This window comes from Embiotoca jacksoni, unplaced genomic scaffold, assembly GCF_022577435.1.
Source record: "Embiotoca jacksoni isolate LCO1_2020_lvr unplaced genomic scaffold, fEmbJac1.0.p SCAF_8, whole genome shotgun sequence".
Lineage (NCBI taxonomy): Eukaryota > Metazoa > Chordata > Actinopteri > Embiotocidae > Embiotoca > Embiotoca jacksoni.
The window spans coordinates 14569886-14589032 of record NW_027185436.1 but is presented as its reverse complement, the minus strand read 5'-3'; the positions used below and the strand labels follow the sequence as shown (position 1 = coordinate 14589032).

The 19147-nt window shown below is 41.1% G+C and overlaps 1 protein-coding gene across 1 annotated transcript in view; it reads right to left on the bottom strand.

Annotated features, from left to right (window-relative positions):
• Positions 1–18563, bottom strand: part of LOC138215763 (ras GTPase-activating protein 1-like) — a 31348-nt gene extending 12785 nt beyond the window's left edge. The window contains exons 1-4 of the mRNA XM_069178110.1: positions 17065–18563; positions 2334–2486; positions 1110–1245; positions 132–202 (exon numbers count right to left, since the gene is read on the bottom strand). Of these exons, the coding sequence (XP_069034211.1) occupies positions 132–202; positions 1110–1245; positions 2334–2486; positions 17065–17618 (914 nt within the window). The 5' untranslated portion in view covers positions 17619–18563. The remainder of the gene's footprint in view (positions 1–131; positions 203–1109; positions 1246–2333; positions 2487–17064) is intronic.
• Positions 18564–19147: the final 584 nt, after the last annotated feature.

Genomic DNA, 19147 nt, shown 5'->3' with positions numbered 1-19147 from the left:
TGCTCATCTGTGTCCGTAGGATTATGGGTCATGTTTAGGAGAGTGCTTTTAGGAAAGAGACTGGCTGGATATGAGTATGTTATATTCACAAGTGTATGACACGAAAAGATTAGTTTTACACAGATGCTTACCTGATCTCATCAGTATCTGGCACTTTGGTGTATGGAAGTATGGCCCTGACTCTCCTCCTGTCTTCTACAGGCTGAGGAAACAAAGCACGCGGAGAACAAAAACATCATTGACCTTCCAGAAATATATTCGTGTTAAATCCCCTAATTATTTTTACAAAATCAAGTATTCTACTACAACTCCCACAGGGAGGTATCACACTCGGCTGAAAAACATAATTAGCATTAGCCTGGGCTTTGCCTTAAACAGTTCTGAATACTGCCTGGGGGCAAAAGAAAAAAGGAAAAGGATGTGAAACTACTCCCTTGTTTGAGGAGCCAGTAGGTGAAAAAAGGAATCAAAAAGGTGTGCATTTTCACTCATCTTTGAACCCGCACACATTTTATCAGATCAAAGAACTTCTACAGGACATTACAGGAGATTAAGGTTCATTATGCATAATTTACCCGTGATTGTCACATCTTGCATGCTTTTAGCTTACTGTATATAAAACGGTCTGAAGTTTTAATTGACCTCTGGGGAAAGGTCTTTTCTATTCAGGGTTCACACAGCTTTCAAAGAGTAAAATGTAGGCACTTTTCCAGCACTTTCAAGGTAACCACATTCTAAATTCACAATCAATTCACGCGAACACAAAAAAAAAAACGTAAAATGCTTCTTATATTTTGTTTGGTCTTCAAAACTAAACAGAAAGAGACTCTTAAATATTGCACAACTTTATATCAAATATGACACCCAAGACTTCCTCCTAATATTTAGACAAGGAGCATTTCGCAATACTTACTCTGAAAACAAGTGAGATGAGGGGATAAAAAGAACATACCATGTAACATTATGTCACACAATTAATGTAAACAGTTCAGAATCATGTCAAATTTGAGAGGACTGTGGCAAAATGTCCCGAATGCTGGAAATTACCAGAGTATTTTTTTGTTGTTGTATCTATTATATACTCCCTGCAAGCATGAAGTCAGTCTCACCTCTGGAGGGGCTACCGGCGAGAGCAGTTTCTCTCCTTTGAGTAGGCAAGACACATAGCTGTAGTATCCAATCAGGTCTGATAGAGAAGAGAAGCGACGCCCACCAATGTAATAGTCCCCACACATGGCGATTATCCTGTTGAGAGGAAACACAGCAATGATTAACAGCAGCTCAGTTATCTACAAGTACAGGCTAATCAATGCGCAGTGCAGGCAATAGAGTAATTTTAACTTCCATTCACTTGACAGTAAAATATTTAAGTGGGCTGCAAACGAAACGTAGCCGACATGACAAAATGAAACTAAATATCTATCTAAGGAGGATGTTAGACAGTGAGACGTTCACACGGCACGCCTCAAAGCTCCATCCTGACTTTTAAGTCCAATTCAATCTTTTGTGTTGGTGGTTCACTTTGAGATCCGTAAGTGACAGGTGTCTGGCTCCAGTGGAGGCTATAGACCGCAACACATGCACATATGTAACTGAAATGTCAACTGCATGTGTAGAATAGCAATGTTTTCGTCATTTGTGCGACAGTCAAATCACAAACGTGTGACGTGCTGACACTGAACCATGACAATGAGAATCTGTGCGAAGAGAAGTGAGGCTTCAAAACAAAACGCACATTCCACACCGCGGTTGCGTAGCCAGAGGTTGGATGTGAATCCGACGTTTGTTCACACTTCTGTGAGTAGTAGTGTGGCGTGACAAGCCACGGCAAACTGTGTCTTCAACGCTAAACATTCAACAATTCTGAGCATTGGCCTCTGAGGTTGCCTTTCTGCTGCGGTCTGTGGCTTTCTACCCTTTTGGTGAAGGGGTTCCTCGACTTTATGTTCTACTTGAGGGTGGCGTGCTGCCTGCTTATTGTAGGATGCTAAATGAAGAGAGAGGAAACAGCTCATGTTGCACCAACTTTTCTAATTATTCCACCCACAAAGCTCTCTCAGCTGTAGGCTGTTAGCAATACCACGCTATACAAGCCAGAGAATTGGTTATGGTAAACATCAACGAGACCTTGATGACGTTGACGTTTTGTATAAAACCCTCGTCTCGACGAATAATTTTGGTTTAATTTATGTGCGACAGGGCCATCTGAATGTTTCTATGCAAGAATGTACTTCTCTCCAAGGGTTTATGCCGGCTCTTGCTGAAGATTCGAACTGGGCCTGTAACTGAGATGAAGTTATTTCTGCTTGTTGCATTTTTGCACGCTCTCGTACCTGAAGTGGTTGACCACATTGGTCATGCTGAGGAAAGACAGGACGAAGGAACCGGGCCGGCGGTCACTCTCCCTGATGAGGTAGCTGCCAGGAGTCCGGGCCTGGCGCAGACGCTCCTCAGCAATGGTTCGGTCTAGCTTGCCATGGTACCACCTGAGAGGAAACACGGGGAGGAAACAGTTGAAATGTGTGTCAGGCCGCTGCGTACGTGACATAGACAAACGGCATCGAAACGTATGGCAATGAAATGGAGACCCAAAACTGTTGACGAGTCGAGCTGTATATCGGCGTGAATAAAAGGTGCTGTGTTATGAAAGCAGAAACTCAATTAGCAGAGAAGTACATATTTCTGTTGAACAGTAAACATCATAAATTCAGCTGCATGAATCATTTCAATGTAGTTCGGGGTAAAATAGCTAAAAACAACAGCAACAATACACACAGTCATCAGTTTAATTGATGCCACACGTTCGACTGATTTTTTTTTTTTTTTTTTTTTTTTTTACTTTAACTCAAGAGTTTAGTACTTTCTTTAAGTTTTGCATTGATTCTAAAAACTTGTTTTCGGAACTAAATAAACAAGTCCATGATCAATGAAAAAAATAATGACAGACTAATGGATTACGAGAACAATATTAGACATGAATTGTAATGATTTTTAGTGTCAATAGGTCATCCTCAAAACAAATATAAAAGGGAAGGCATTTCAAAAACTGCTAAAAAAAAAAGTCAAATCTTTTCTTTTTGAGTCTCCCACCACTCCATTTAAGTCTTGCTTTCTGAATTAAACAAGACCTGAAAACAACACTGGTTACAATTTCAGCAGGTGAGGCTGAACTTGGTAGGATCTTGCCAGCTGGGGTAAAAAAAAAAAAAAAAAAGAAATAAAAAAAGAAAATGAACATGCTTTTCCAAATTTAGGCCACTGGGGCGTCTCAGAATCATCAACATCATCAACAACAGTAAAAACATCAAGTGGTGAGTGGATGAATGAGGTGCTGCAGGAGCTCCGCTCACCGGAGACCCATCTGGTTTATGGGGAGTACAGGTCTCTACTTGTAAAGTAAACGTGATGAAGTCGCGCAATGAGCCAGAGAGGACTTGCTCAAGAGGAGAGGGAGAGCGTCCAAGAGAGGACTTTGGTTTTTTTTTTTTTTTTTTGGGGGGGGGGGGGGGGGATTTTGGTGATAAGAGAATTGAAGAGAGGCAATTAAGACCATTTGGAGGCTATGGCCAAGCAGCCTTTAAGTGGCTGAAGAAGCAGGGGGAATAATACTGAAGGGAATCTAACAGTGAAGAGGGAAATACAGATGACTGCACAAAAAAATACGGGCGGAAAGCAGAACTCTGCACACCGTCCAAAAGACTGTCCGGTTTCAACTACTAATGTCATAATGTACATCTTATTTAAGTAGTTTATCACCCCACCAACACACACCTTTATGCCCTCTTATGGAATGACATTGACGATTCAAAACACTTCCTGAAATGAATGTTGAACTGGATCAAGAAAGACTTGGAACCAAATGACCTGAATCTCAATATCATCAAAAACACAACTTGACATAAAAACTATGCAAGGGTGAGCTATGGTTGCTTTAAGCCGGTCTTAGCAGCCAAAGTCGGACCCGCATCTGCAAGGCAGGCAGGGCACAACACGGCATAGGTTATAATTAATAAGTTCTATTGATCGACTCCAAAACCCACTTCTGATATACTAAAACCAAATCAAGACATTTAATCCAGGTTGGCTCATACTCATGAGGCATCCCGGTAAACATCAATAATTGTGAGTTATAGCCCGACTCTACAAAGATGGTGCCCAAGTCTACTGTTCTGACCATAAACATACAACTTATTTAGCTCAAATTATGAAGATTTACAGAGGGGACGGCATGCTAATGCAGCAAATGCTGATTAAAACTGATTAACAACCTGAGGCTGTGCATCATGCTGACAGGCAGCCTGCTGCTAATGTTGCTGGAGGGGAGTGCACACATGTCCAAGAACTGCATCAGCTAACCTTTTCTGGGCTCTTAAGGGTTGCAGTCAAAAGTAAACACATGCTGTTTACAAGAAAAGAAAAGAACGACAAATTGTCTCACGAAGTGAAACATCTATTGTATGTGTTAACATCACAGTTTAAAGTGCAAGAACTTCACATATTTTAAGGATATCGGAAGTAACCTTTGTTATTAAACGTCACAACAAAAAGGCTGAATATGCCTGAGCTTCTAACGAGTAGGCAGTTAGAGACCCGATTACCAATAACAAATATACCAATAACATCAAAATCCAGGAACGCTAGTTCACTGAATTGGTGGTTTTAGCATCAACTCCTAGAAATATTATCCACAAATGTTACTTCCTTTAGCTGTGGAATTTCACTTTTTTGGCTGAAGTATCAATAGATTTATGTTACCTTTGATGTATATTTGAACAAATAAATAAATCAGTACACTACACCACAGGAATGGAGACTTGCTAACATCTTCACACTGTTGAATTTGTTCCAAATGTGGATGGAAAAAGAAGAATTGCTGACCAAATTTGACCTCAACTGCAGTGTGGTTATTCATTGGTTTCTGAATCCAATATAAACCAGTCAAGTGTACATTTGAATCCAGTAGTGATTATCAGCATCCAGTACAACCATTCAACTGTGCTTTGCTATATTCTCGGTTTAGGTCGCTGTTCATTGCACTTGATTGACTTCAAAACTACACACCAGAGCAACCTCAACCACGTGGAGTTCTTATTGCCTTGAGGTCGTCTGCATTATGTACGTCGCCTTGTTGACTTGATTTACTGTACATCCTACAGAGACACCGCTAACATCTGATGCCTGGACCCAATTTCATTGTAAATTCTAAGAAACTTCTTTGATATCATGTAAAAAAAAATGTGACCGCTTTGCACTGTGCATCACATTCATCTGTACATTTATCCAAAGCAACTTATTTGATTCGAGTTTCCTGTAACTTTGTGTGAGTAACAGTTTCCTATTTTCACATTTCACTATCTACGATGACATGAGATGTGAATGGGTGAACCAGAAAAGAAAGCTGTTAAGATAAACAGACCATGAACCTAAGCATGAGAGTGGTGATAGGATGCAGTGCTCGTATAAATAGAGAGGAACGCCCTGTCATGTCAGTACATGAACAGCGAGCAGCGCGGTGACGTCTTGACTCTCTCCACAGTGAACACAATTCAGGATAAGGCATTTGCGTTCCAACAAAAAGACTGATGCAAATAGTATAAAAAATAAAATAAAATAGAGGTTTGTGCAACTCGCGGGCATGAGAAATGACTTTGCTTCCTTAACAATCAAGGTCAAAACTACACATTGATGGCACCATCACACCAAAAAGTGTTTTAAGCTGCTGAAGTGGGCGAGCAGGAGGTGTCAGCCACGGTATCAACGTCCGCTATTTGAAACATGCTCTCAGGAGCGGACACCCATTTAGTCACTTTATCATGATACAAGAGGCCAAGGCAATCCTTTCAGCTGCTACTGTGAGCAAGTTAAGTTCATGCGAGTAAGGTATATGGTTAGTTCCGTTAACTGTGTCACGCTGTCAAGAACAATATAACTGTGCGCTGCTGAGATCGAACATGCCCGAGCCTAGTGAGTTGGGCAAGATGACAAAACACAGGGCTGAAGGCCTTCAAAATATTACCTCACAAGAGCTCCATCTGGACAGGAGTGACATAGTGTTTGCATTATGTCTGTAGTGTTGACCCACAGTTTATAGCTTTTGGTTCAGAAATAACAACCTGCATCACAATGAAGCCAGAAGAAGCGCGCAGAGCAAACAATACCGTTTTTTTTTTTTTTTTTTCTTCTTCCAACTGGAATGAGAAGTATTAAGGACAGAGAAACAGCACAAAGAACCGAATATCAGACTTCTACTGAAAAGTAGAGAGCTCCTCCCACAAAACAATAATATACTTTATTTAGATACATGAATACTTGTATAATTATAGTTTACTTTGAATTGTAATTATGCCATTTCATTTTAAATGTCAAATAGAACATAAACAGCCTTATTGGTGCAATAACTGCCTTTACTGCAGAAAGCAAATGTATGACAGCATATCACACATGAATTGTATGTCATTATTTTTTTTTTAATTAGATGGGCAGCAGCTTTTCCATACAGGCAGACAGCAATGTAATGTGGCAACATAAACAAACTACAGGCTAAATAGCCAATGATGCTTGCATTGTTTGCTAATTAATGTGCACTCAACTAATGATTGGGGTATTTCAAGAAAGAGGCATCCCAGCATAACAATGCCGTGTGGAGGAATCAGACAATGACAAACAAAATGGCTTAAAAAAAATGTAAATGATATCAGCAGATTGATGAGTAAATTGAATACAAATCTGTCTGTATCCTTAGGGAACACAAAGGATTATTTAAATTTGATGTTGAAAAGTGTGTCATCCGAAAGGTGGACTTAAAATAACCCAGCCATGACATGCTACTGTTTGAAAAGAGACTAAGTCTTCAGGAAAATTTGGAGCTTCAAAAGAGGTCAGTGCATACTCTACCGACCAAAATCATTCAAGCAAAACTATTTTTCAGAAGCAAAGAAAGTCTGGGTATATTGGGGAGGACGTAATCATTTAGAATGCCTCAGTTAGTGGATTGTTGATACACTTTGCCTTTTATCCATTCTTTAACATACTATCATATGGTGATTTTAGGATTAAGTAATAATGGTAATTTCAGGCAAGCAAAGATTCTGTGATAAATGTGTTTTGACTGTTACCGCACGCCAGACAAAATTCTCAACCAACAGGATGGACACAGACTGCTGTGACTTGACTGAGTTAGACATCATTTCTCTGTCATTCTGTCCATCTCTCATTAAGCTCTTATGCGAGTGCTTTCTCTCTACCTTATGTCTCTTTTCTTCATCATCTTTTGTCTAGATGGATCCATCTGTGCTGAAACATCTCCACAGACATACTGTCAGCCCTCATCAGTTTCAAAAAGTAATGAAATATTGCATTACTGTACATTAGCAATGCGCCCCAGAGGAGCTACGGACTTTCTACATGGGTCACTGAGTAACACGTCTTTTCCACATACAAATTTAACGCCCAGTAAACAGCTCAGTAACCTTTTGAAATAAAGCCAATGTAAAATCGCAGCACATGTGCCATGTGGTTACACATTTATACACTTATTCAAAAAAGATCTGCAGTAAAATCCATGTAACATTCAGACTGAATAGTCAGAACCGGGTGACAGCCCTCAGATAGAAGAAAATCTTTATGTATTAAATAAATAAACTGCGCGCACACACACACACGACAAACGATTTCCTTTAGTGCTTGAGCGCAATTAATTCCAATTCCAATCACGATCTTAACTTTTGCAATTACACAACAAATTACTGCAATTTAAAAAAAAAAGAAAAAAAGTGCCACACGCAGATGTGACCCCGACAACGAATTCTCTGTTTGTGTGCAGTCTCCTCATAATGAAGAGATAAACCAGTCAGTCAGTCATGGTCGCATGACTATTCGGCGACGAGAACATTTGGAAATGCATCTCAACAGGGCAGCCAACGCTGAATTGGTGGCCAAAAGAAAAAAAAAAGATGGATTCTGCAGCATTTTCTTAAATAGGCAACATGTTTTTTTTGGGCAGACCAGTGTCAAGGGACTCCGCAGTTCTCAAACTCCTGGTAGGAAAGCTCGGCGCACAAAACCCTTCAGGTGGTTTCATCCAACTTTTAGCGGATACTCCGGTGGGGGAAGCAGGCTTCAACATCGCTTTCCGCGCCAGCCGCAGAACGTGTACGAGGTGAAAGATGCATCACTTCGTCACACAGCTGTACAATCAGAGTGGGCCGAGTGTTTCTGTAGTTCCAACGACTCCGAGCGAGGAAGCAAAGAAACCAGTAAAACAACTAACTGATCAAGTCACTTCACATCCAGCTGTCAGAATCTCCTTTTTACACGTTTGGTAATATCATATCCAAAAATTGAGGAACTCACATTTTAGTTCTGACTTGGCAATATTTGCAGCAAGTTTAATCAACACTCGACATCTTCTGCTATTTGTTATTAATACGCATACTGAGCATCTTTGGTACAAATATTTCATGAGGAAGTTGATGAGGTTTAAAATTAATGTACCTGATACGTGCGAGTTGAAAAAGAAATACTTCAAAATTACCAGTTTGCATTTTCATTGATAACCAAGAAAGCCTACTCATGAGTCTATATGTCCATTATACACTACTGCAACATTTTCCACAATAATCACAATATGACTTTTAGACCGAATGGCGTGCCTCATTTTTTTCCCCCCCTTTTAACAAACAATATCTTGAAACTACATTTTGCTTCCCAAAACAAAACGTCATTGTGAAGCAAGAGTCGTCAGATGTTTTCTTTCATCCCATTGTTGAGAAGGGAAAGTAAGAGTTGCAGGGTGATTGGACGCTCCACTTACGCCGAGTTCACCCTCTGCTGCATCTCCCTCCGGTGTCCCGTGGTCTCACAAGGTGCACCCACTCCACCAACGCTGCTCCTGGCCGGGCAAAAACTGTGAGCTCCGACGTGGAAAGCCGAGCGACAGCAGCTCTAAATCCTCACAAGGCATGATGATGCGCCCCTGATGCAGCCCGGACGCAGCCACGTCCCGTAGCCAGGGTCAATGAGCAACATCCATAGAGGAAGGATGAACAGTAGGAGATGCAGACTGACTCGCGTTCATTTAGTTGATGCGCTAATTTGACGACAACGTCACGTCTGGTTCTCTTATCCTTTAGAAGAAATATACAAGTTGATGTTTCTGCTGCTGAGGCAGACTGTAAGTCCTGTTGGTCTTTGCTCCCACTTCCTCCTCCCTTGACTTTCTCTTTCTCTTTCTCCTGCTCTCTGCTCTTTCTCTCATAAAACCACGCATCATGAGCATGCTGCCTATTGGTTTTTCAAGCAGCGGGACAGCAACGGTAGGGAGTGGCATATCTGCACACACACTGATGACTTTATGAATACGCGTTCACGCGCTGCCCGTGCACACTCAAAATCCACAGATATGCATAATGGAAACAAACTAGACAAACCTTGTGAAGATGTGAAGCTTGTTCACCCTGAATATGTCAGACTGGTCTCAACCTCCCACCAAGGATTTTTCAGGATATGAACAGTGCCGGGGCTTTTAATTTAAACACTGTTTGGGTTTATGCACTAGCCAGCCAGCCAAACACCTCCTACCAAAGTTGTGATCTCTTAGCCATTTAATTATATTTGTGTGTTCATGTTTTCACAATGGATAGAAATACGGTTTCAAGACGAGGGTGACTGATAACAGCTATGAATTGGGATGAGTTAGGGGTGTGCCATATTGCATCGTTCACAATAATACCTGTCAAATCTTTAATATGATTAAAAAAAAAAAAAAAAAAAGGAAATCATGATAGAGGCAAAATTCCAACTTGTTGGCGTAATAAATGTATTCGGTTACACAGCGCAACAGTGTGAAATACAGTATGTGCATAACTTTCACAAAATAACAAGTATGGCTGAAAGCCGCTCCACGATGGAGGAGTTATTACCAAAAAGGGGAGCAACTTCAGTAGTGTGGAAGTGGTTTGCTTACAAAACATCAGACATATAACAGTTCACAGCAATCATTTTTCTGAATATTTGAAAGCAAACTGTTATATTTGTGCTGACAAAACTATAACACTTATTTTGTTGCAATTGTATGTCTTCAAAAAAAACAACATTTGTCAATATGTTGTCATGTCTTCAAGAATACTGTTATTGCAAAAATACCCTGATATTATTTAATGGTAGGGTTAATGAATGTTATAGAACAGTCATACATAGACCTCAGTTATTACAAAATCGCCTCATTGCAATGAGTGGGGCTCTTTTAATGACTTCATATAGTTGCATCCCCTTCTTCTGCTATGGTTTCGCACATAAGTGAAGAATTAGCACCACCATAGTAGACTGTTTATTTTGATTATTGGTACATGTCATTGCTAGTAATTTTTTTGGAAGTTTCAGTAAAAGATTTTTTTTTAACAAAGCCTAAAAAGAATACACAGATCATTTATATCTATATATTCCAATGTTTAATACCAATAAATTGACTCTTCTTCTTCATATAGTCGTGTTAAATTATTACTAGGCTTATATGGTGCACAGTGGTGCAGTGGTTAGCATTGTCGCCTCACAACAAAAAGGGTCCGGGTTCGAATCCGGTCCTGGGCCTTTCGGTGCGGAGTTTGCATGTTCTCCCTGTGCTTCCGTGGGTTCTCTCCGGGTGCTCCGGCTTCCTTCCAACATCCAAAAACATGCACCTCCCCAGCTCCTCCTGCCCACATGCCTAAGTGTCCATGAGCAAGACATTGAACCCTAAATTGCTCCGTATGTTGTAAGTCGCTTTGGATAAAAGCGTCAGCTAAATGTAATAATATTACATTTGTTGCACAACGTGAACAGAAAAACACAATTAAATTATGAATCGCAAGTATTTGGATGACAATTAATCGGCAACTATAATTTCATGATTGTGACAGCCCTAGTCATAAGGCACGTGGTGCAAGCCCTGTAACCCTTCAGCACAGGGGAATAGCCAAAGATTAGGTTTAATAGTTAATTATCAGTATCCATTAGTGTTAGTGTTATGCTTGCCTGGTATTTGGTTCTGAAAAACATAATTCAAATGTCCACTTTAGTTTCATTAGTGCAATGAGTAAAATAAAAACATTACACTATTTAACGAACTTACTATAGTAAAAGATTTGATAAGCGATTCAGATCCAATGAGCTGATTCTGATCCAAGTTCAGATTCAGTAAAATGTCACACATTACAAATGATGAACCGCCACTGATGATTACATCTTTCCAGGAAAGATGATGAAAGCACGCTGGGGCAGACCTAAGCCACAAAGATGGAGAGATGAGTAAGGGCCATCTTCTCCTACTCAGCCTGAATGCTGCCCAACTATCATCATTTGAATGCCCAGCCAGACACACAGCGACCGGAGCCGACATCTCGGCTTTCCTGCTGTGAATCAGCCTCCCTGAAATAACATCGTTACATCAGTGATAATAAGCTTCATTTTCATCAACCCAGACAATATTCTTCCTGAGCTTCTGATTTCTACAGGCAGGGGCATAGACTTAAAAGCATTGTCTACCTAAAGAAATAAAGCCATCTTTCAGGTTCAACTGAATAAAGAATAACTCGTAGAAAGACACTATGTATCTCAAAACTAAAATGGGAAAAAAATATGCAAACACTAGCTTTCAGTGATGTTGTCATTCCTTTAGCACAACTATCAATCCATTACAATCGCTGTTAAAAGAACCCCTTTTATTATACTTGTGTAGGAAGTCATGACTGCAGTACTACAGCACTTTAGCCGAACCTGGCACTGCAACACTTTCCATTCAAACTCCACAAACTATCATTCAGCAAAGCCAACTAAAGAGAGAAGTCATTCAAATCAGAAATCCTGGGTATTGTCAAACACAACTGAAATGCTTCTGAGGATCCTGTTAAGGCCACAATGAATGGCTCAGAAGTCTTGAAAACAGGATGCAGGAGAGAAAAAGGCAGGGCAGTGTGGGTATTGGAAGGGCATGACAGGACATTGTGTAACACATTGAAAATGCATGAAAACCATTGGCTTTGCCTTATCAATGCACAACACAGATCTTACACTAATAAAAGTGGGAGTGGTATTTCAATCAGTGGGTCTAGTAAACCAGCACTAAGCATGTGCATCCTTTGCCATAATGGTTGGGAGACTGAGGAGGTATTTGTGAGGCAAAGTGCAAACACAGTCTAACACTGCCTGTACTAGTCTATATAGCTTTCCAGCTAGGACCTGTGCAGTCATTTCAAAAATGTTTAACAGGAAATTACAGGCTTAATACCCATTGCTGTGCTGACCATTCATCAAAAGTACATAATGACTGATCCAGGCGCATTAATAAAACAGCGCTTTGTTATAGAAGTGCTGTAACATTTTGGCTACTAGGAACAGCCTCCATCAGGGAATAACCCAATTAAACTATGTGACACGATCCTTGTGCCATTTTAGAGTTCCATTGTCTCTGCCACCCTTCACAAAGGGCAATTACTTAGTGTAGGTGCTAAATTAAGAGTACAGTTACAAAGATGTTTCCACACCCAGCTGGTAAATCTGGTAAACTCATTCACACAGCCACTGATCTTCAAATCCAACTTTTCTTTCCCCTTTTTTCCCTTCCTCCTACCACCACCTCCTCAGGGAAACCCTTTATGACTTAAAATCCCCACTAATCTTTGTGGAAATTCAAAATCAATGCCTCGTTTCCCAATATGCTGTTTGTTTAAGCTCAGGCACGGGGCCAGAGATTTCAAGGTAGCGGGAACACATGCTGTTGGGCCCACCTGAAATCTTCACACTTGCCTCTCCGCTAAGCTGTCATCCGTGTGAAAGTCTTATCACAGTGCTGCAGCCATTGTACACTGTGTTGTACAGACGTGTGAATGAATGAGACTGCTGTTTGTTCCACTCTTACACAAGCAAACATTTTCACTCTGGCGCCCTCTGAACATCTGCCAAGTTTGGCTTTCACAGTCGCAACAGTTTGACAACTTCCAAGAGTGGAAGTTTTCCATCACTCTTCCAGCATGCACTTCGCAGGCTGTTAACATAACTCAAAGGAATACAAGATCAGTCTTGGACCCTGATTACAGAAGGCATACATAGCTAGCTACACAACCAAAGGGACATGGCATGATGCAAAAATAATTCAGGGTAGTTAAGGCAGTCAGCTGGTGAGTGTAGAATGGATTTATTTTTGGCATTTGGTATTATAGGGAAATGGGGGGAAAGAAAAGCCCTTCCCAAAATATCTCGCTTATGCAAGTTTGGTAATACATAGTGGATTGTTAACATAGTGATATTTTGATTTTATGTCAAAAATGTGGCCATGAGTTAGATTTTTTTTTTCCTCCACACCAATCCTTCAGCTATGTCCCTGATTGTGTTGCGTTTTTCCTGAATCCTCGTGTCACAGAATAGACATAACGTTTAGGACAGCACCTGTGGATACGACAAGTTATACCATATTAGCCTAGTCTATCAGAGCGCATCAGTGACCCATCCTGAAGAAGTGACAAACCCTCACCTTTACTGGTGTCACCGTTAAAGGTAAAGGCGGCCGCTTATAACTTGTCTGTTCTTCTGCGGCATCTAATGCCAGAATAAAGAATGAGTGTAGGCTACTGTATGTGCCCATCTCTTCGGAGAGCCTGTGTCTGGCCTTGCTTATACTGCCAACGGCAGGGCGTCCTCATGATAAGCACATGCATGCAGTGTACATAAAGAAACTGACCTCAGTGTGTTTTTAACCAGATGCTTGCTGGGGAGCCAGGGGATGAGCCTCAACATAACAAAACCTCTTCCTTTTAGCTTGTATTGCAACTAGCGATGGTTCAAACAGCAACGGTATCCAAAAATATGAGGACAGAAAATGTTACGACTGAGGAAGCATTTTATTTTTTTTTTAATTTGGCTGACTCAGATAGTCAGCTGTATTTATTTGAGCCGGAGCATGCGTCCCGAAGAAATGCAGCAAAGATGCTGATGCTACTCCTGCATTAGCCTTTCAAGAGGATGTGTTCGGCCGGGTACCGTCCAGAAACTGAGTCGCCGAGAACAAACCGGTGGTGCCGTTGCTCAAATCGCTGTCCAACACGAACAGAAAAGGACTCCCTTCCGCTGCAACGATGCTACTGCAGTACGGACGCTTTTTGTTGGAGTCACCAACGACGGCTGAGAGAGTCCGTGTGTTCCTTGGACAGTGGTGTGCTGCAGACTTTCCTTATGACACCAATGATAAACTGGAAAAGACAGCAGATGACCCCCGAGTGAGTATTTTTGTCACCTAACGTTACATTTGGCCAACAAAGGGGGCCGAGTTGGACAAGCGGTTTTTCTCAACACGTGTTGTTTGTGTTTACAATAGCTGCTAACGCTGCCTTCTTTCCTGTCTTTTGCTTCCTGGAAACAATATCGTCTGGCTGCTTATCATTTTTTTTGGGTGGGTTTTATAACTTAGCGGAGACTTAGCAAAGCGACACACAAGAACGAAATCCCAGCTTTTTTGGTCAATAATGCACAAATCAAAGAATTTATTGCCTAAATTCACTACATTTACCATCGACACGGAGTGGCATCCACATAAAAAGTCAATTTTTTTTTTTTTCTTCTTTAAAAGGAAAGAATAAATAATTTCAAGAGCAACATTTTTGTCTCAATCTCTGCATATCTGTCCACATCAAACTGGAGGATGTAAAGTTCAGTGTCGATAAAGGCCAGAAGAGAAGGCCACGTTGATAAACTCTGCTACGCACTTCACATTCAATAATAATCGGAAACATTGAAGAAATGTGGTTCAGCTTTCATCACCACTACAAGCAATTGACCAAAACCACAAACCCAATATAGAGGAAAAGCTTATGTTGCTTATGTGCCTTGCACAACAGTGTTGAGTAAGGCATCAGAGACGAGGACAAGGAGGAAATACAGAGTAGATTCATTTGAACTCTCACCAGCACATAAGGTTATGTGTGTCAGCAAATACAGCATACAATGTTTGACTTCACGTCTCTCATTGTGAAACCCGCCCCCCCCCCCATCCCCCAGAAAAAAGAAAAGAAATCGATGCTGTTAATTCACAAGTGACAATTGTTTCGCTATCTCACTGGCAACCCGGCAAGTTGATAAACTGGAATGCAAGTGCAAACCCATGATGAAGTTTGTATTTCCTTGGTAAAACTACTACTTCCACACTAGCAGTATAGGTGATAACCTAGATTTGAGTGCAGTTAATTCCATTTCGGGTTTCTCATTACCAGAACATGCAAGATTGGTGAAAAGCTGGCCTTCCCCTTCCTCTGTAATCTGACAGGGAGATATAGGGTGGCTCCTAAAATAAGAGCTGAATCCACACTCCATGCCCAGTCACTTCCATATCTCACAGTATGAGGGCCAGAAATCACCAAGCTCAGCAGTTCTCTAATGAGACTGTAACAAATGGGAGGGCTGTATTTAGGTTATTACAACACCAGCACACACACACACACACACACACACACACACGAGTTTGGACATGTGCTTGTGTGCATGCCTGATAAATTCATAAAAATACCTTTTATTAGATATGCAATTCTACCATACAATGCTTAGGGTCCATTTGGCAAACAAAAAAGGTTTACACATACCCTTTGTTTTTATATTTGACCAACTTTAATCATTAACAAAATATACTTCTAAAACATAATACCCATTATGTCAGAGCCGAAATGCAAGATTTTGCTTTGAGGCTATTTCTACTTGCCACGTAGCATGGTAAGGCACTTCACTAAAACTAATTTTACTCTTATTGTAGTGCCATACTGAGAGGTGTTTACACGAGCCAGCCAAAAAATAACTAAATGCGCTTACTCTAGATAACAAATTAAGAATTTACAGAATAACTAATGTTGGCGGGGCAGTAATTGTGTATCCCCTTAATATCAGACCCCTCCATGAAAAAAACAGGTTGTTGATACAACAGGAAAAGCAAGTAAGGGGAAGTCACTTTTGACTCATTCTAAAACCACTTTACTTGTTAATCAGCTGAAGTGCACACTTAGGAAACTTATCACCTTATTTTTTTTTTACAGTGAACAGACAACAAAATGACCCACCCTACTAGGTAGATAAACACTTATATTCTTCAACAAAGAAAAGTAAGATTTGGGGCAAATGCAACACATTCTATATGATGGAGGAATTTGCAATCTGCAGGTTGATAGTGGTGTCCCCCCTCTCTGCACCTACCAAGGACCAACATACTTTGTGTCTTCTGTCTTTCTTTAAAAATAGTAAAAAAATAAAAATAAAAAAAAATATAGTATTCAATAATCTATGTAAATAAAGCTTTCCTAGTAGAAAAAAAGACATACAGTCAATACACATTTTTATATTGTTCAATTATTGTAATGTATAAGATAGTCAAATCCTTTGAGTTAGCGATGCACATTTAAATTGCAGTAAGAACTGTTTAAAATTTGGTCTATTGTTTTCGCATAGTTGCATAGTAGTTTTGTGTATACACATTTGTAAATACAGCTTCTTTCTTTTTACCTGCTTTGTTGTCTGTTTTTCGTTAAAGTTAATGTGTGTTTTGTGATTTATGTGAACTATTGTTACCACACTGCAGCAATTAAGTTACATCTATCTATCTATCTATCTATCTATCTATCCATCTATGCTTTGACTGTTTAAACAAAGACTTTATGTGCCATCAAGTTGCAATTTCTGCTGCCAATTCAACTTGATCAGAGTAATTTGGATTCTTCCAAACACGTATAACAATTTTGCAAATGCACAGAAGATACACATTCTGTTATGGGTCTCGTTATGCTGGGCTTATTTCACAGGCTTAACTGTTAGGTTAGTGGTTATAAAAGAACACAGTAGGTGGGGAAATGTCGGTGAGCTGTGAACACACAGCAGAGCACAACAGATGAGAGCTGCGAGAAGCTCAAGTTACTGAACTTGAAGTGGTCGACACCACGAAACCTCAAATGTATAACAGCAGGAAGGAAGTTAACTCAACAAAAAAAGGACAGGATACCCGAAATGTTCAATTCTAAGCCGTCAATGAACGAGGCGTCATTTGACTGGTGGTGTACTTACTGGTTCGTGGGAGGTGCGGAGAGGGGAAACACCACCTCTTCTTCCTCGTACTCCGGCCCATCCTGCATGTCGCTCTCATCCGCGGTGCCGCCGAGCCCCCCGCAGGCCGGAGGGGGGGCAGGAGGAGGCGGCGGCGGCGGCAGCGGGGGGAAGTCGGTGGGCCCATCCGGGCCTGTTGATGTGGGTGAAATACGACTCGCTGGACCCTCCAAAGTAGGAGAGCAGCACACCGTCCCTTGAAAAACTGAATGCCCACCTCCTGCTCCGCCGCTCCCCGCCGCGGACAGCGCCGGTCCGGCCGCGTCCCCCCCAGACATGGGGTAGATCCCGCTCACGTCGGGAAGCGAGTCCGGAGAGGTGTTTGAGTGTTGGCGGAGGGTCGGCGCTTGCCCCTGTCCCAAATCGGTGACTCGCACTCTGCTCGGCTTGGGGTAGTAGGGGAAAGGGGCCGTCTCCGGGCCTCCTCCTCCTCCTCCGCCTCCTCCTCCGCCCGCCACCCCTGTCCCTGTCGTGACCGAGCCCGTATCCTCACTGCTGACCTCCGCAGCCATCATATTAGAAAAAACACGTAGAGGGGGAAAAGTCCAGAAGGGAACCTTCCCTTCCCCTCTGTCCTCGCAATAATCCTTCAGCGTTTGGGCTCCGGGGAAACTTAACACCCAAAAGTTTCTTCCACACAAACAAAACAAAACAAAACAAAACAAAAAAAAAAACGCGTACAGCTAGCCAGCTAGCGTTAGCCGAAAGCTAACTTAGCTTCTTTGGCTGCGCTAGCGGGCGTTAGCTTCACCTCGCATTCGCTCGCTTTACAAGCTAGCCGAGCTAACGCTAACGGGATGTGGCTAAAAAGCAGCTTCGAGACACTTGATGAGTTTCTCGCTCGCTTTATGTCTTCATTGTTTCCTGAGTTTAAAGTTCACGCGGAGTACGCCACTCGCAAATGAAACATTTACAATAACCCCAATAGTTTTACCCAATATTTCCAGGTTTTTTGTTGTTGTTGTTTTGTTGTTTTTGTTTTGGTTCGGACTTTCACCCTCGGCACAACGCGGACCACTTGTCGAGGTTGTGTTGTTTTATTGTCACTGTTGTGTGTAAAAAAAAAAACAAAAAAAAACAACAACAACAAAAAAAATAAATCCCCGTCGCTCTCTCTCTCTCTCTCTCTCTCTTTTTTGTTTTGGTCCAGTGTTGTTGTTGTTGTTGTTGTTTTCTTTCCTTTCTGAGTTTCCAGCCCTCTCGAGTAGAGTCCACAGACGACACCAAAGCCTTTACCGCCTATAAATCCCCGGAGCGGTATATGTTGTTTTTTTTTATACGAGTTATCAATGCCGTTTACCAAAGTGGGTTGTTTTCTTTTCTTTTCTTTTCTTTCTTGCGTATACAAAGCTGAGTTCGCCTTTTATTTCTGGTTTTCTGAGGCTTGGTTGGTTTTTGCCCGCTTTGCTCGAGCTGCTCTCTTCTCCCCTCCCTCTCTCTCTCTCCTCTCCAGTCACCGAGCAAGACGCAGCTAAATGAACGCAGAGCGGCGCGGGCGGGTTTTAATCCATGACATCTTCAATCGCACTCGCTTGGCGTTGGGTACATATGAAGGCTGTCCTCGCTTTTTAAAATGCGAACTAAAAACAACAACAAAAAATAAAAAAAATATTTCCAAAGAGTTAAATCCAACAGCAGGGAAAAAAAAAAAAGAAGCAAGCCTCTAAATATAAATATAGTACTAGACTACGTAAAATCCATCACATAACAATAACACTGTTGACTGCGTTTCTTGGTTGTTTGTATATAATATATATATAGATATATACTGTACTGTATATACTGTGCATTTTATATTTTATATTTTTTACTGCTATTTTATTGCTTTTCTATTTTTCTATTATTATCTTGTTGCTTCTGTATGCTGCTGTAGCGGGGAAAAAAAATTCCCCTCGGGGATTAATAAAGTAACTACCTAACCTACCTATTTTTTCTATTGAGTTGAATGGTGAGCTCTATACTTGCAGTTAGTGTTGGGAGAAGTATTCAGATCCTTAAGTAAACGTACCAATACAGCAATGTAAAGTAATTGTTAAAACAATGA